The sequence below is a fragment of the Apis laboriosa genome, unplaced genomic scaffold (genome assembly GCF_014066325.1).
Source record: "Apis laboriosa isolate Shangri-la unplaced genomic scaffold, ASM1406632v1 scaffold4_cov146, whole genome shotgun sequence".
NCBI classification, from domain to species: Eukaryota; Metazoa; Arthropoda; class Insecta; order Hymenoptera; family Apidae; genus Apis; species Apis laboriosa.
Window position 1 is genome coordinate 699,455 of NW_025223501.1, and position 19,409 is coordinate 718,863.

The 19,409-nt window shown below is 32.6% G+C and overlaps 2 protein-coding genes across 2 annotated transcripts in view; one reads left to right on the forward strand and one right to left on the reverse strand.

Moving 5' to 3' along the window:
- LOC122717161 (alpha-mannosidase 2) overlaps positions 1-18,455 on the reverse strand; it is a 145,590-nt gene extending 127,135 nt beyond the window's left edge. The window contains exon 1 of the mRNA XM_043940953.1: positions 18,019-18,455. The gene's annotated coding sequence lies outside the window, so the exon portion shown is untranslated. The remainder of the gene's footprint in view (positions 1-18,018) is intronic.
- Positions 983-12,996, forward strand: LOC122716980 (RNA polymerase II degradation factor 1-like). Its single transcript, XM_043940594.1, has 3 exons — positions 983-1,076; positions 12,424-12,652; positions 12,744-12,996. Exons 1-3 carry the CDS (start codon positions 983-985, stop codon positions 12,994-12,996), a joined length of 576 nt encoding a protein of 191 aa, XP_043796529.1.
- Positions 18,456-19,409: the final 954 nt, after the last annotated feature.

Genomic DNA, 19,409 nt, shown 5'->3' on the forward strand with positions numbered 1-19,409 from the left:
CGTTATCATTAACCGGGAGTCTGGTATACGCATAAATATGCATGAAAGGAATTAGCTGGGATTGGCAATGTATCGATCACGTTGATTCGGTTTACTGTTTTCATCCGATTCCGTTTTTACATCTTTTCTGTTCAAAACTGAGTTGTTTGAAAAGGAAGAGGAAGATGAAACGAAGATAGATCTACGTATCTTTTTACTTATTTTGTTTTTAATCTCAATTTTTTAATTCAATCTTTGTAAAATTTAATCAAAAGGAATAATTCGGATATAAGTCTTTTTTTTTTTTTACGTTTATCTTCAGAGAGAATCAAAAGTATTTTATTTAAGAAGCAAAGATATAATCTAATCGAATAAAATAGAATTTTTCTTTCTTATATTTTTATTTTCAGTTGAAGTTTTCTCGAGATTTTTTTAATTGTTCTTTGAAAATTTAATTACAAACAAAAGAGGTATGGAAAGAAACGTAAGAATAATTTGAAGATATAAAATATGTATATTTTTTTTTCTCAACTGGATCAAATTTTATCAAAAGAAAAAAAGGAGGGGAAAAAAAGAAATCAAACCATAATTTACAAAGTAAATCTGGAATCTCTCTTTTTCTTCTTTCGTTTCTTTAGTTTCTTTTAAATCTCACCAAAGAGTGAATTAAGAACAGAATTTTTCCTTTTATCTCAAATCCTTCATCAACACTCCTCGAACTAACAAATTAAGTAAAGAAGAAGAATTGGTGAGAAGAAGTAACGGAATAATTTCTCAAAATAACAGAAATATAATTTCGCCTGCTTTCCATCCCTTCGACTTCGAAACTCGAGCCAAACAACTTCCCTCTAATAATTAAAACAAGAAGAAATAAATCGAAATTATGAAAAACGGAATAAGAAATAAATAAAAATAACCGTCAGCATGAAATATAATTCTAAAATATAAACCAAGCCCAGACGCATAAAGTGTTATCCTAAATTATCCGAAACGTACGGCAACCATGGTTACAAAATCCAACGCGAGAGAAACACTAGCCAAATTCGCCACTAATGACCTGGCCGGTATATGCGACGGCCAAACGCGTAGAAAAAACGGTAGAAAAAAAGCCAATTAAGACACAATGATGATGAAAATTAAAAAAAAAAAAAAAAAAAAAAAAAGGAGGAGAGGATACGCTTATTAAAACGAATAAATATTGTTGCCAGAAAAATACGCGATATATACAGATATGTATACGATACGAAGAATAACCGGCCTAATGTTCGTTTTCACGTGCAATTACGCCAGCCTTTTGAAAAATTCCTGGCTTGTCCATTATTTCACGTAACGCGTTACTTTAACGTTCAAACGAGCCGTTCATTATATTAATTACACTCGAAACGTGCTGCCTGGTCCCTTCGTTAACCCTGCAGCTCATTTGATAATACGGAATCGTGATACTTTAAGAGAGACTAGAGAGAAATAGATACGAGGGATAAAAAGAGAAAGAGAGAGAGAGAAAAAGCCTCCATTCTTTCCCAGACGCACGATTGATCATTTATTTCTTCGAACTAACCGAGTTTGAAGCGAAAAAAAAAAGTTAATTTGAACGGTAATCGGGATTACGAAACGAAAATCTGCTATTGAATTCTCGATGAGATCCGAACTTTACCGACCGAGGGTAAAATCTCGCGCGATTTTCTCGCCACGTTATACTTTTCGATCTCGTTGCACGAGAAAATTAGATCGAAAAAAAAAAAGTTGCATAATTAAATCAATATTGCTCATTTACGTAATTTTTACTTTATTTTATTATCATCAGTGATGATTTTAATAAGAAAACAAATCCATACGAGGGATTTCGACGAAAATTCGAATACGATTGTTCGTTGGATTAATAATTATCGTTATATGGAATCTCTGTTATATAGCAAAAATCTCGCAATTTTGCTTTCGACTAATACCTACAACCAACCATGTCAACTTTTTTTTATCGTTTCGCTTATTTTTCCTGTTCATCTGTACGTACACATCTACGGTACACGTTCAACTACGAGAAACAACGTTCCTGACTAACCATATATACACATATATATATACTCAGGCAAAAAACTGGACAGAACAGAGAGAGACCCTAATCGTCCTTTCCCCTTTTTCTCGTCCAATCGTTTTCCTTTCGCCGTGAACGAAGGCCGTACTCGACAATTCCAATTCTTTTTCACGTATACTTGGAAGTGTTGTACGCGATTTAACGGAGAGGCAACGACCTAGACCTGCGCCCATATATGGATTTCTCGCGGGAGAACGCGTTTTATTCTTCCTCGGCCGTGTATCGCTTATTAGGAGATCCCGTGTCCATAGAGGGCGAGACTGGTATAGGAAAAAGGACATTGGAAATTCACGTTCCTCTTTAGATAGAATACGATCTACGTGAGATAAGATTTACCACTTCTTTCGTAATTCTTCTTTGAAAAGTACGAGAGTGAAGTTCGCCAACTCGTCGTTAAAATTGCCATTTGTTTAAAAAAATTTTTAATTTTTAATTTTTATTATCGAGAATGCTCGATATAAAGTCGAGTAGATTTTGAAAATTGAGAAATAAAATAATCAATTCTCGATGAAATTTTTATTGTCATTAATATTAATTGTTGAAATTATTACTTTCACCAAAATGTCTTCCTTTCGATATTTACAAAAAAGGTAAGAATCTCTACAAAAAACGATCATCAGAGATGATGTTGAGAGAGCAAGGAAGATATTTTAGTTTATTAAATTATCATATAATTTAATTAATTAATCGTAATTAAAAACACTTTTGTTTTTATTAGCCAAAGGATTTTATTAAAAAAATTGAATGAATCATTACATTGATTCATTTCAAAGATGATTGAGCATATTAAAAAGAATATTTAGCTTACATTTGCCTATATTATTTTTATTGTTTACAAGATTAACATAATCAAACTCTTTTTAAATGGCGTCATATTAATGAAGTCAAAAATAAAAATTCGAATCGGCAAATCTAAAAATCACTCCACAAAATTAATTTCAAAACTATTTCGAAAGAACGGGCAATTAATCGATTCTTCTTAAATTCTCAAGAGGAAAAAGAATCATCGAACATCGAAAAATGATGCGTGAAACGAAAGGAAGCGTTTAAGATAAATACAGAAGGAATTGGAATCTGATTTCGCAGGATGCAAAAGCGTGGATAAAAGAAGCGTGGAAAATCGGTTTAACGCCGCGATGCGATGATGAAATCTTATTTCGTGGCGGCGGAGGAAATTCGAGGCCGAAAGAGGAGACGATCTTGTTCAGCGGAAATACAAAAATATGAAACGGGAGTATTATTTGGAGGCAGAGTCGTGTAAAAACGGATAAAGAAGTTTTTTTTTTCGCTCGTTTCAGCTTGCTACATCTGAACGAGACGAGTTGGTCGAATTCGAATGAGCGAAATTGAGATGAGAAATGAGAGTGGAATAATAATAAGATAGTGCAGATCTCGATTAAAAAAGATTTGGATAATAATAGTAGGTGATATGGATCGAAGCTAATACGAGTGGATATAATAGATTGAACTATTTTTAGTTTAAGGATGGAAGTGAAAGAATGTGTATAAGTAGAGTTTGATGTTAGAAATGAATGAACGTAATATAAAAATCGAATAATCTTGGAACAGAATTGGACAAAGATCAAGTTGAATTATTAACATTGAAACTAAATAAGTGACATTGATATAATTGAGTAGACAATGCAGCACGATAAATCGATCATCCTTAACCCAATGGTTTTAACTAAGTGATCATTCATTAAAAAATTAATTAGACAAGTCAAATTAAATAAATTTGAATCCGTCTCGTGTAAATTTCCAATTTTAACTTGAAAAATTTTCTTCCCCATTTAAACTTCCAACTTCTAGAATTTTTTCGTAGGAAAAATTTTTAATAATCTCAGATCAACAATTACAAAAATAAGATTCGAAAATCTTCATCGTTCAATTTCTAACTTCATTAATTTCTCCTTCCGATATTAATAATAATCTCAAACTATAAAATAACAACTAGATCTTCTAAAGTTTTTAATAATCTCAGATCTAAATTATCAACACTGAATAAAATTCGAAAATCTTCGTTCAACTTTTAAGTTCATTAATTTCTTCCTAACCTAAAATTCTTAACCTTAAATTCTTAACCTTAAATCTAAACATCGAACAAACAACTTTTAACTCCACCAATTTCTTTCTAATTAAAAACTTTGTAATAAAAAACAAAAAATTTCTAATAATCTCAGATCTAAACTATCATTTAACATTTAATAAGATTCGAAAATTTTGAACTTCTAGAAATTATAAACATCGAACGAGATTCGAAAATCTTCGTTCAACTTTTAATTCCACCAATTTCCTTCTACAAAAAATTTCTAATAATCTCAGATCTAAACTATAAACATCGAAGATTCGAACAAAATCTTCGAACCAATTTCCTTCTACAAAAAATTTCTAATATTCTTAGATCTAAACTATAAACATCGAATTCAAAAATCGTTCAACTTTTAACTTCATTAATTTCTTCCTAACCTAAAATTCTCAACCTTAAATTCTTAACCTTAAATCTAAACATCGAACAAACAACTTTTAACTCCACCAATTTCTTTCTAATTAAAAACTTTGTAATAAAAAACAAAAAATTTCTAATAATCTCAGATCTAAACTATCATTTAACATTTAATAAGATTCGAAAATTTTGAACTTCTAGAAATTATAAACATCGAACAAGATTCGAAAATCTTCGTTCAACTTTTAACTTTATTAATTTCTTTCTAACCTAAAATTCTTAATAACCTTAGATCTAAACTATTAACATCGAACAAGATTCGAAAATCTTCGTTCAACTTTTAATTCCACCAATTTCCTTCTACAAAAAATTTCTAATATTCCCAAATCTAAACTATCAACATCGAACAAGATTCGAAAATCTTCGTTCAACTTTTATTAATTTCTTTCTAACCTAAAATTCTTAATAATCTCAAATCTAAACTATTAACATCGAACAAGATTCGAAAATCTTCATTTAACTTTCAACTCCACCAATTTCCTTCTACAAAAAATATTTCTAATATTTCCAGATCTAAACTATCAACATCGAAAAATCTTCGTTCAACTCTTAATTTCCTCCCTAATAATCTCCAACCATAATTTATTAACAATTACATCGAATGAACGGCAAAGACCGAGGACTGGCTTCGAAAATCTTTTGAATTATTTAAAAACCTCTGCCGATTTTCCAAACGAAAAGCGAGGTCCGCAACGCGATAAACAGATCTTCCTCTTCCTCCCCCCACCATCCCTCCCTCCCGATGGAATAAAATTCATCGCGAATTTAAAGCGGAACGGGCGGGAGCTCGTCTCGAGCAGGAAGAGGCAGAGACTTTAATTAAATTTCCCTTCGGACGAGCGATAAATATTCAGCGATGTAAGGAATTTCGGTGGCGAGAGCGTGGTGGAAAACGGCCTCGATAAAACGCTTCATTTCCCACGCTTTAAATAATAACGCCTTTATCGCCGAGCCGCGAATTAAAACGGCGCGGCCTGTCGCTACTTTACCACCGACTGATAAACCACGATAAACAAGATACCCCGACTATCAGTTTTCGCGCTCGAAACTCGCTTTCAATTTCGCTCTCCCGCCAACTTTCGGACTAATCGTATCCTCCTATCGAAAAGCATATTTTCGAGCCGAGGAGGGGGGGGGGGGACGCACAGTGTGAAATATCAATCTATGGAATGTTAACGGAACGTTAAGCGGGAAGAATTAATTATAATTAATTATAATAAAATTATTTATTTATAAAAAATTATTTATAATAAAATTAATTATAATTAATTAATTATAAAAAATATTTGAATATAACTTTTGCATTAACTCGCCAAGATTTCGAAGAGTTCTGTGCGAAAATCAATTTTGCGGAGGATGATTCGAAGAGATTTTTTTGAAAAGACAAAGAATTCTTTCAACTATTATTTTGTGCGTTAAATAGTATTAAATAGTGTATGCAATTGTTTTGGATTTCTTTGTATTTTCATAATTCGTATTTATCGATTTCAATCACGAAATCATGAGAATTTCCTGATCTTACGATGCTACGTTTAGTGTAACTCGTTTTGAATTTCATTTTTTCATTTTTATAATTGTTTTTTATAAAATAAAAAAATCGATATCCGTTAGTGTATCACGTCTTTTTCCCTCGTGAAACGTCTGATTCCAAAAGAAATGAGAAAAAAATGTCCGCAAAAATTTAGAGAACGTCTGGTTTGATCGCTCTTTGGGGATGTCAGATTATCCGTGCGAAAAACCAATTCTCCTCGAAGAACGCGAAATCATAACGAGCAACCCGGTCGAAGATAAAGAGATAAGATAACAAGAGATGGGGTTGAAAGGATCGAGGCGGAATTCTTCGAGGGGAAAAGAAAGAAAAAGAGAAGAAATCTCCAGTTATCGATGTTTTTTTTTTTTTTTTTTTTTTTTAATAGTTTCCACGATCTTTCTATTCCAAATAGAAATCTATTCCACTCGAAAGTACGAGTGGAACTGTACGGCAGGCGGAAATTTACATGCGACCATAACTTCGTTTCCTCCATTTTATTCTCGATAGAAAGGGAAGAGATTGTTCTTCCTTCAGAAAGAAAATAATAAACGAATGGAAAATGTAAAGAGCAGGAGAAAGTTTATATTAAGAACGATATAAAATGAAATCTGAACGATGTTCAAATCGTTGATAAAGATTTCGGATTTGAATATAAATTGTTCCATTAATCGCTATATAATAATTATAATCTACGAATAATTATAATTATAGTTATATCAGTGTCAACACTGGAATTACCAATTATAAAGGTGATAATTATAGGTAATTAAACTGTGTGGTAGATCAGTTACAGATTAAAGCGTATTATAAAAATAATTGGACACGTGTAATTACATTTCTATCCGAATAAGAAATTAATATTAATATTCGAAGCAAGTGTTGATATTGAATATTTATCGAGGCAAAATATCGAGAGAGAATAAATCGATAAATAAATAATTATTGCTCCTCGAAGTATAACTTTCGAATATTATCTACTTATCTCGAATATAAATCATCGCTGATAAGAGTGAAATTTCCAGACTGAAAACTTAAAATCACCAATAAAATTTCTACTCGAAAAAATCGAATATAATAACTTTGTTCGAGCAATTTGAGAAACCTTGAACAATTCGATCCCTCTTCTTTAATAACTTTCGATTATACACGAACGATAAACATACATTCGAGATATCGAGATATCGAGTGGTTAACCTCAATTCTTAATTCGACTCGTTTTGGGAGAATCCATCTCGACCACGGAGATTCCTCCGCCTTGGGGGGATAAAAATCTGGGGGGAGGGAGGGATCGACGTCAGCTGTTTATTTTCCAGATTGCGGCCATTCGTTCCCGAAAAACAGTGACCGATAAATTCCCCTCCTCTCCGTGCAAATGGCCCCCTCGAAAGTTCCCTCGAATCGAGATGTATCTGTCAATTATAGAATCGCTGGAGACACACCAGGGGGGGGATTTTCCTCCAAATACTCCGATATTCGATTTTTCTTTCGCGAGAAAAAAAGGAAACCGCGCAACTATCAAAAACTCTCCAAAAGTTATTTTTGCCGGAATGTACTCGATCGAGGATTACGTTATAGTTGGATGGAAATTTGTTTTAAAATTTGAAATATTTTTGAGAAACTGACCGAGATTCCATAACTATGAGAATTTGTTCGATTGTTGTTCATCCAAGCTGCTTTAAATATTTTTGGAATTTCCACATTCTGGGAATAATTGGCAATGATTTATCATATCGTGGTAAAATCCCTCGAATGCAAATAATTAAACAAGTATGAATTAAATAGAGTATAATAAATTTAATTGATCAATAATCAAGTTCAAAAAATGGTAAACTTAAAATTAATCTTATAAATATAATATTTATATATTCAGATAAAAAAATCGATAGAAATATTCTTCGATATAATATTCAATATTAAACCCAGAAACCTTCAATTGAATCAAAAGGAGACTGATTTAATTCAATTAATATTATTATGAAAAATATTAAATATAAAGGATAAATTAAAATCACAAATTTAATTTTATTTTGATAATAAATTCTAAAAAAGAAAATCTTTCAATTAATATTATTATTCTAAAAACTTAAAAAAAAATATGAATAAAAAATGACAAAACTATTTCTTACTTTGATATAAATAAAATCTATTTACAAAAAATAGAATTACGAAAATTTTAAATTATCCCTTCCTTTTGTGCAAAAATTTGTACAAAATTTCACTTCCCCTTTATCAAGAGATATCCCTTATAAACAAGATTGAAAGTTTTTGTGTTTGCATTATCGTGAATATTTTCGAATAACAATAACTAAACACTCTTAACGCTCTTAAGGGATCTAAGGAAATTTCAAATTACACTTTCCAAGATTGGATTACATCCCTCCCTTTAGAAGCAATACAAAAACCGCTACCCTTAACAATCTTTCTGAATTTTTTCTTTCTATTATCGCGAACATTTCGAAATCTCGTATCAAACAACCTCCTCGGACCAACCAAGGAGTTTAAACGGAACAATTTAAGAAAACACCCCAAATTACCCCATCCATTCAAAAGACCTCTCCTCCCCTTCGTTTCTTCCAAGATCATTCCCCTGAACCAAATAACCTCATCGCCTCTTTCAATAAACGAGATAAAAACTAATCTACTAACTAACTAATTTATAATATAATATAATATAATTTATAATATAATATAATATAATTTATAATATAATATAATATAATAATAATAAAAAATAATAATAATAAAATATAATATAAATATAATAAAAAAAAAAAATAATCCACCACAATAGGTAAGAAATAGGTAAGAATAAGAAATAAAAGAGAATCAAATAAAATAAATCGAGTCGAAAACCGAGTTCAAAATCTCTCTTTTCTTCCCTCGAAATCGACGACTTCTCAAAAAAATCGAATGATGAAGAGGAAGAAGAGAAAAAGAGGGACGAGGCGCAATTTTCGAGGAGCGGCGAGATCGTTGGTAGACTTTTCACGCCTACGCGCCAATTTGCATGCGTGCACCCACACGTGCGCGTGTCTAACGCGTGGACACGTGCGCACACCGGAATAAACGTGTATTTACTCAAGGGTGGAGGGTGTACACAGAATCCATCGAGTATATGAAGAGAGAGAGAGAGAGGGAGGGAGAGAGACAGGCTAAATGATAGAGCAAGCATAGGCCGAGGAGTGCCATCCAATATATTGCGTTACACAGGCCGACTATCGATTCACTACCAGCTATCAGCTTTCGTTGCTAGGCGATATCTCGATGATATCCGACAGCTACGACTCCTCCAGACTGGAAGGTCGCAAAAACGCATACAGTCAGTGGATGCACGCGTTCTTTGCTCTCTTCCTATTATTACGTTTCATCCGATAACGAATTAATGATAATGAAGAGGAAATCGAACGATTTATAATATATTTAGGTTTCGTATATATTTATTAATGCGTGCACGTTGGATTCGAATCATTTGAAATTATTTCGAGCGTGTGAAAACATTTTAAGGAAATTTCAAAAAGTTGAAACAGATTGCACTGGTGAAACAGTGAAATAATTATTTTTTAATCGATTTTATCGATTGAAAGTTTGAAAGTAGCAAACAGATTCTTAATTTACCTAACTCATTTTCAGAGAATGAAATACATACTTCGTATAAAAATATATCGCACGCGCTTTGATATACTAAACGTAGATCAAACAAAATTTTGAAATTGCTATCATCCAAAAATTTCTCTTTTCTCTCGATAACACAATGATTTGGATACTAATCTCAATATTCACTTGTCCAACAATAATTTTCAATTTCACCGCCCAAATAAATAATTCAAGTAATTAATCTCAAATAATAATAAATGTATAAGCAGTACAACAAGCGTGTAGAATCGATTATTAGCGTCGACTGGTGAGAAAAAAGGGGTCCTGAAGCGGGGAACGAGTCAGCGACGAATCGATCCCCTCGCGATTTTAATATTTACGGGATAGACCGCGTGCGAAATTGGCACAAGTGTCGGGGAGGAAGGGTTAACACCCCCCTCCAGGGACGCTTCGGCTCGAGGAACCAGGAAGAAGGGTAATTTTCCGGGGAGCGACCCGGAAACGAGAAAGCTTCATTTTTGGGCCGAGAAACGAGGCGTGGACTGGAATGGGCCAACGGACAAGGACGACCGGCTCTGATCGACCTTCGGGATCGGATCGTTGGCCGGAGGAATTTTAAACGGCGAATGCAGGGAATGCGCTCGGCCTCTTTTGCGGCCAATTCATTATCCTTGGGCCCTCCGAATCGTACACTTTTAGATTAGAATATACGTTTCACGGAGTGAAACTTTTTAGAGTTGAGGATGCTACGTTCGGTATAATAGTTGTCCAAATCATTGAACTATCATTGTGTGTTCTGCATTTTAAATAAGAATATATTTCAGAGTGAAATTTTTTAGAGTTTTGGACACTGCATTGAGTATAACAGTTGTCCAAATCATTGAACTATATATATATATATATATATATATATTTGACAGTAAAATTTTTTAAAATTGAGAACACTATAGTTGAGTATAATAGTAATCCAATGTTGCATATTCTTTTATATTTTAGATGAAAATATATTTGAGAGTGAAATTTTCTAGAGCTGTTTTTAAAAGTTATTTTTTATTAATGGTTATGTTTGAATATTAGTATTGTATATTGAGAATAGGTTTGAGAATGAAATTTTTTAGAATTGTGAATACTATGTTGAATGTAATAGTTATCAAAATCACTGAACTATCTCCTGAACTTGTATCCTCTTCTGCATTTTAAGTAAGAATATATTTGAGAGTGAAATTTTTTAGAGTTGTGAATACTGCATTGAGTATAACAATTGTCCAAATCATTGAACTATACATATATATATATTTGACAGTAAAATTTTTTAAAATTGTGAACACTATAGTTGAGTATAATCCAATGTTGCATATTCTTTTATATTTTAGGTGAAAATATATTTGAGAGTGAAATTTTCTAGAGTTGTATTTAAAAGTTATTTTTTATTAATGGTTATGTTTGAATACTAGTATTGTATATTGAGAATAGAGGTTTGAGAATGAAATTTTTTAGAATTGTGGATACTATGTTGAATGTAATAGTTATCAAAATCACTAAACTATCCTCTGAACTATCCTGAACTTGTATCCTCTTCTGCATTTTAAGTAAAAATATATTTGAGAGTGAAATTTTTTAGAGTTGTGGACACTACATTGAGTATAACAGTTGTCAAAATTATTGAACTATTATTGTATATTCTTTTATATTTTAGGTGAGAATATAGTTTAGAGTTGCTCTTGAAAATTATTTCTAACATTATATTGTGTATAATATAAGTTGTCCAAATCACTGAATTATCATTGTATATTCTTCTGCATTTTAAGTAAGAATATATTTGAGAGAGAAATTTTTTAGAGTTGTGGACACTACATTATAGTATAACAGTTGTTAAAATTATTGAACTATTGTTGTATATTCTTCTGCATTTTAAATGAGAATATGTTTGAGAGTGAAGTTATTATTTACTACTATATGAACATTTGTATTTGAGAGTGAAATTGAAAATTATTGTTGGACAAGTGGACGTTGCATTGAGATTAGTATCTAAATCATTGAGTTATCGTTGTCAAGTACTTTTTTGCATTTTAAAGGTGCGAATACATCGGAGAATCGCTTTCTATAATGTTGTTTCTTGCTTGACAGACACTGAGAGTTGAGAGTGGCAATTACTCTCGAGTAGTTGCTCTCGATGCAGTGTCCATTAGCGAAAAATAACTCTCCCCTCGACAATTTACAAGAAGTTCTACTCTCGCAAAGATATTTGCACTGAAATGTAAGAAACGTAAGTAACTTTCACTATGAAAGTTAATATTGGATAGTCACTCCAACCCAATCTATCCATTAACCAAAAATTACTCGACTGTAATTCTCGAGAGAATTCTCTTACTTACGAACGTTTTATTGATGAAACATTCACAGAATGCGAATTATATTCGAAAGTAGAACTCCCCGCGTATTTATTTTATTTCGACAACCGAACTTTCACTCTCGCCTCTCTGTCCCATTACTGGCAAATCAATTTTATCGAAAGTTTTACTCTCGGATACATCTACATTCACTAAAAATTCGAAACTCCATTTAAAACTCTCCAAACTTTTCTAACATTATTATATCCAATATAATTTTCCTCTTGTCTAAAAATAACTTTTTACGTGCAACTTTTTCGCGAGAGTTTCATTCTCAAAATTCTCAAACTTATCAAAATCTTCAAAATCCTCAAAATCTTCAAAATTCTCAAAGTTCTCAAACTTATCAAAATCCTCAAAATCCTCAAAGTTCTCAAAGTTCTCAAAGTTCTGAAAATCCTCAAAATTCTCAAATCTCGAGAGTTTCGTTCTCAAAATTCTCAAACTTATCAAAATCTTCAAAATCCTCAAAATCCTCAAAGTTCTCAAACTTATAAAAATCCTCAAAATCCTCAAAGTTCTCAAACTTATCAAACTTATCAAAATCCTCAAAAATCCTCAAAGTTCTCAAAGTTCTCAAAGTTCTCAAAATCCTCAGAATCCTCAAAATCCTCAAAGTTCTCAAAATCTTCAAAATCCTAAAAATTCTCAAAGTTCTCAAACTTATAAAAATCCTCAAAATCCTCAAAGTTCTCAAAGTTCTCAAACTTATCAAAATCCTCAAAATCCTCAAAGTTCTCAAAGTTCTCAAAGTTTTCAAAATCCTCAGAATCCTCAAAATCCTCAAAATCCTCAAAATCCTCAAAATTCTAAAAATTCTCAAATCTCGAGAGTTTCATTCTCAAATCTTCTCAACCAGGGATGGATGATTCCTTTACCTAGATATCTACATATGTTAATCAAATGAATAAAAGAAAGGGGACAGCAAAATTGGGAATGAAAAAGAGAGAGAGAGAGAGAGAGAGAGAGAGAGAGAGAGAGAGAGAGAGAGAGAGAGAGCAGAACTTATCTATCATTCGCATCATCCCCACGGGCCAAGTACGAAATCGCTTTCACCCGGATCGATTGCGTAATTATACCGTGGCAGTAAATGGTACACGAGATCAAGATCGGTCCCCGTGGCGATCCTCCATACAATTCAACAGGAAAGAGAGAGAAAAAAAAATTCCAAAGGCCACGCATATTATCATAAAATCGCCATTTTTAATCGAACGATTTAATCTTTAATTTTTCTCCATCCATCCATACATACGTACATGTCTGTGTAATTTCTCGATAATCTTTTTTTTTTTTAAGATAAACGCACTCTTTCCTCTCCTCTCTGATGAATTTATTGTATATATATTATATATATATTCAATCTAAATTTTTTACTGTTAATGATAATTATATATTAGATGATTTTTTTTTTTCTTAAACTCTAGTCTCTCTCGAAAAATGATAAAAAGAAATAAAAATATTCACAGTCGTTCGATTCTGTACGATAAATTTGCAAAAAGTGAACAGATGATACAACTAAACTAAAAATTATATTAAAGTATATAGAATCTATTTATATTATCTATACTATCTAAAAGATTAATAAAAATGTATACATTTCGTTCATCTTTTTTCTTCCATCATCTCAGATATTTGATAAAACTTCTCCTGTTCCTTTTTGAATAAAATGGCCGGTCGAAATGAATCTTTTCTTCCTTTCTTTTTTCTTTTTTTTTTAAAACAAAATGAAAAATTTAGTCGGTAAAATGAAATACGTAAAACCAAGAAGGAGAGAACAGGTGGAAGAAGAGGCGTAAACGCACAACAACGTGACAGCCAAAACGTACAACCAGCCTCTCGTTAGACGAGACAATTAAAGATCTCGTTATTTTCAGCCGCGAAAACCGGATCGTTTTAACGAGAGTCCGGGAAATTAAATGTTTCGAGATTACAGCGAAGCGACTTCCATCTAGGAATCATTGTCCAGAGTGGACCCGTTTCAGACTATCTCTGAGGAGATCTAATCGTCCCTCCCCCCCCTCCCCCCCAACATCATGTCCGGTTAAAACAATTAGTCGTGCCACGAAGATCGACGTTCTGATACACGTTCTGACTCTGCTGCTTTTGGATTAACTCTAATATATGTTAATATTTGGAATATACAAATATACTTTTAAGATGGAACTTGAAAGTTTTCGTTAAAAATGTTGTTAAAAAAATTGTTATTTATTCGGATTTATACTTTTTCTTAAGAGGAAATTTAAAAAGTTGTTTATCGAACTTAATTTTCAAGAATATTATACGAGCAATTCTGAAGCTAAATTGAAACGAGGATGGAGTTAGGCTGTGGAGTCAAGTTTCTGGATTAACCCTTGCGTTAATAACCAAGGTTTTTCACTTAAGGAAGAATTTAAGGATAGTTATTTTCTCGTCAAATTATTATTTGGTATGCCGTGATCGATTTAACTTATAAGTTTGAAGTGAAATTGATAATTTTCATTTCCTGAATATTTTATTTTGCCAGAAATAAAATGTGATTATTCAATTTCTGGTTTTCGTGTGATTCGTGTCTGATAAAAAAAAATTATTAAATAAGAAATTAATAGGAGAAAGGAAATAGGGCCTAAGTTTAATTTTTCCTTATAAAAATGGCGCACGAAAAAAATTATTCTTGCAATTCCAAAGAAAATATAACATCTATGAAAATCTACATTGTTTAATATCCATATTCATCTCAACTCTGGAATCTCTATTCCTGTAATATCAAACCAATTAGCTAGTGATAATCGCCTCTCGAGTGAAAAGATTTAACTCGAGAGGATTTGTTTTTTAAAACGAGACTTCTCATCGTGGAAAATGGGCAGAGGCGAGGATGCCACGGATGTTATTCCGGCTGGGTCCGCGATGTGTGACTTGGCAGCGACACCGATGACCGTGTCTCGTTAAAAAGAGGAGGGAAAAACCGGCTGGAACGAAATAAGGTGAATTAAAGCCAGAGGATACGTGGGTCGTGTATGAATCCAATTTAATGAAGCAACTTTGTATGCGTGTAATTATCTATTCACGCTATGGCCGGACCCAGACGCTCGTGTAATTGCTTAATGACCTTTTATGAAGGAAAAAATAAAGGGAATTGGTCGCTGTACCGTTTCACAAACACGAATCGATGGATCTTTGAATGGATGTTGAAGTAGCAAGATTTCAAGAAGAAAAGATATATAATATAGAAACGGTATAAATCGAAAACATTTTGACATTTATATTTATAAGATATTTTAAGAAACAACAGTTTTCTTTCAATATTTTGATAATAAAAATATTATTGAAATATACTTGGTATATATTTAAAAAATAACGATGAAATTATAGGATAATAGTAAACTTATGCGGTAAATATTGATATTGCACAATAATTACATGCCATTATGACCATTAAATTACTCATAACGTAATTTATATTCCATTCACACTACTAATATATACAAAATTATAATTAACACGAGTATAAAATATAATTTAAATTATGAATAATAAAACCAACAGTCACAGTAGAAAATTATCATAGTTTAACAATAGTTCGTAATTTTGTACCAAAATCTCGCGCATATATCTATTCACAATTCATACGTAAACCACAATTCATTCATACTAAATATACAACGATCGGTTCCACGGTAATAACAGCGACTATTAAATCATTATGAAAATATCCGCGACCCGTTCGCCAAACGTGGCCTCAAACTTGTGATCAATACTATATTCCCACGCAGTAAGATTCTTTCTCCCTCTTCCCACCGCTACTTGTTCTCTATCTCTCTCCCTTTCTCTTTACACATCCCCATCTCGCTCACTCACTCGCTCGTTCGCTCTCTCCTTCTCACTTTTCCGCGTTCTCGCTCTCATCAATGACCAGTTTCTCTCGCTCGCACCGCCTCGCCTATACACTGCTCTTTCTCTACACCACACGAGTGAGAATCCAGTTTCTAAGCGCGAAAACGGCTGGACCACGTGTACGCGTTTCAAAACAAACACGACGAACCCGCGTGTTACATTGGCGGGACGATATTACGTTTTATTTCAACTCCCCTTCTCTCATCCATCTTCCATACGTGTTCGTGGAACTTTCCGTTCCCTGGCGAAAACGACGAATTCTCCCAGCTGTGGAACAGTTATCCCACATCCGAAAGAACTTTTTATATTGTACGTTAAACGCATTGACAAACGAATATTTTATTGTCGACAATTCTCGATTACCAACTATTATTTTTGCATCATTTCTCTTTGAGTTAGTTGTGATTAATGCATAAACCACAACTAACTATATTAACAATTATATTTAAAATGTATAATCACGATATTATAATGCCAATATTTATCAATTAATTGTTTATGAAACGAATAATTATTTTTTTATAGATTAGATTTATTTGAATATAATTAATATTTATTTTGCATCAATCTAGTAACTACAATCAATATCTAACCATTACAATCAATAACTAAATTTTTTAAAAATATCATCAGATGTTCCAATTCTTACTCTTTTTTCATTTTCATGTTATATGCTTTAAATTTCCATTAAATATATATATTAAAAATTTTATTTAAAGATAAATATGTTATTTTTAATATAAACAAGAGGGTTCAACTCTCTCTCCACGAATCAATCACGTCACGAAAAATACTAAGTTAAAGACAGGTGCGATGGAAGCAAACCGGTGGAAGAACGTGAAAATGCGAGACTGCGTGCAAAATGCAAGGAGTATGCATCCAAACCAAAGGTATCGAGAGAAGTGCAGGTGGCCACAACCAGCAGGGAACTTTTGACAAAAGAGACCACTTGAACAATTTCCTAGCATACAAAGACGCTCCACACCGATAGTATACATACAAAGATTTCTTTTGATAAGCTGCTTAACGAGAAATTTAACTCTTTAGATTCTTTCATCCTCTTTAAGCATTTCACTATTAAATTGAGAATTTTTAAATGCACGCGGAAAAATGACAAGCAAACAATTCAGTTCAATGAATAAGTCGCCATTTTGTTTAAAATGTTTTTCAGATATAGATGATGTACTGACTACAAGAATACTGTGAAATATGATATATACATTACATACATTTAATATTTAATATTTAATATACATGGTAATGAGCGGGTTGTTTTCAACCGGTTCGAATTCTTCGCTTTCGTAACATCGTTTTCCAACGCGGTTTTGTAAACAAGATAATTAACGCAAACACCTAGGCACGCGATGACCGTCTTAATTACACGCCACGGTTCGACGATCTAAGGGGAGCGAAAGTGCGAGACGAATAGAAAAAACGGAATAAAAGAGTAATACCGTGGTGCCTTTGATCTTGTCACGCTAATAACTTGTCAGAAAAGTTAATTAATAGAGAAGTCTCGAGAAAACCAGACCAAACGGGCAAGCAAAGATGATTGACTTCGTTACATATCTCTTAGTTAAACCGGAAATCAACTTCCGCTTTTTCTTTCCTTTGCGATCGTCACCACAAGAATTCAATCCGTTTATCATCTACATCAATTCATAGTTGCCACCCTTTTTTTCATAGTGACGCATCACTTTAAATATTTTATCTCGATATTACGATTGCCGATAAAAATATGAAACGTAAAATTTCAAATATAAATTGAATTTTAATCAAATAATTACGGATTAGAAATCTATAATAAAATTGTATATATGTAATAACTGATACAATGACTCGACGTTTTTCAAATTGAACATTAAAATAAGTTATCTTCCGAACAAAGAAAAATTATTTATAAATAATCTCTCCTGAGAGATTGTAAGAAAAGACACAAAGAGGCGAGAGAGAAATAAGAAATGATCGACCATGGCAAATTACGCAGTATCTACGCACGCGAGCATCAGACGCCACGAGGAACGTCGACGATAGAATCAAATTTTAAACATTTACTCACCGAATTTCCAGGCGTGGTAGCGTCGTCCGTAGATTACCTCTTTTGGTCGTTGGACGTATCACAACAGGTCCTTACAGGCATAAACTTCTTAACGAACACTCACGAATAACACAGAATGAACACTACATCGAAGTATTCACTGTACGCGATAAATTCACTAAGAAAAGTACGGTCGCACGGAGTAGCACGCGGATATGACAGGACGAACATAACCTTACAACCGGTGTCGCGGAATATGTCGAAAGTACGGAGACGAATCGAACGAGAAAACCTACCGCGAGAAACACTATAAACACGATGGACGACCGTGAAGCGAATCCTTCCGATCAAAAGTTCGAATGAACGACACATGAACCATTCATCCCAACGGAAAAACGAAACACCACTTTGCTCCACTCTCTATCGTAGAAACATCTAACAAGGATACCGCACCACGAGGCTTTCCAACACAATATCCGCAATCCGCGGAAGGACTGTCGTTCGAACGCGTTCACCCGCGCCCCTCCATCGACCATCAACCGGGAGAGGGAAACCAGGTATAACGAGAGGAAGGGAGAACTGTCGAGTCTTTCAGTGTTGAGACTGCGCGGGAACGAGAAAGAAGGACACATGACCGGCGCCATTCCATTAGAGGGTAGGAGAAAGTGAGAGGGATGCTATACTTCACGAGCGTAGCTAGCAAAGGGCGTACAGGTTCTATAAAAGTAAGAAAAAAATTTATTTTTAATAATTTTAATAAGTAAGTAAAATTTTACGTCTTCGTAATTATTTTTATTGGACTTATTTGAATAAATATTATTAAATCATTAACTTTAAATAAAATATTTTACATAATCTTATGAAAAAAAAATTTTAATTATTTGAAAGATCAATATCATTTAAATTATCAAAGTTATCAAAGTTTAACATATCTTTTATTATTTTCTTACATTTTTTTTTATAATTTAAAGATTAATAATCGTATTCAGAATATTGTAAATTTCGTGATTTATATAAATTTACGTTCAAATATATGGTTAACCGTTACTTTCGTATATTACTTTCTTTTTAATAACAAGACTATGTTCGAAGAAAATGAAACACGTTTTACATATCATGCTCATTACATACTTTTTTTTTACATACAATCTTATTTGTTCGAATATTATAAGAAAAATTACAAATTACAACACAATTATTGCAATTAATGTCAAAATAAAATAATTGTTAATTGAATTCTGTAGTAACTAGCTAAATTTATGGATCAATTTAAAATGTGACGCCATTTTCTCGTCAAATATCTTGTAGATATAAAACTTCTTTTTCATGTTTTCTTACAATACAAGCTATAAGATAACTTTCAAAAAATGATTCATTTCCGAAACAAAAGATATTTATTTCTAATAATATTA

Coding starts and splice junctions, on each gene's coding strand:
- LOC122716980 (XM_043940594.1), top strand. CDS start 983: ATGGTTACAAAATCCAACGCGAGAGAAACACTAGCCAAATTCGCCACT. Junction 1,077..12,423: donor CCAAACGCGTAGAAAAAACG/GTAGAAAAAAAG, acceptor AAATTCTCAAAG/TTCTCAAACTTATCAAAATC. Junction 12,653..12,743: donor AATCCTCAAAAATCCTCAAA/GTTCTCAAAGTT, acceptor AAATTCTCAAAG/TTCTCAAACTTATAAAAATC.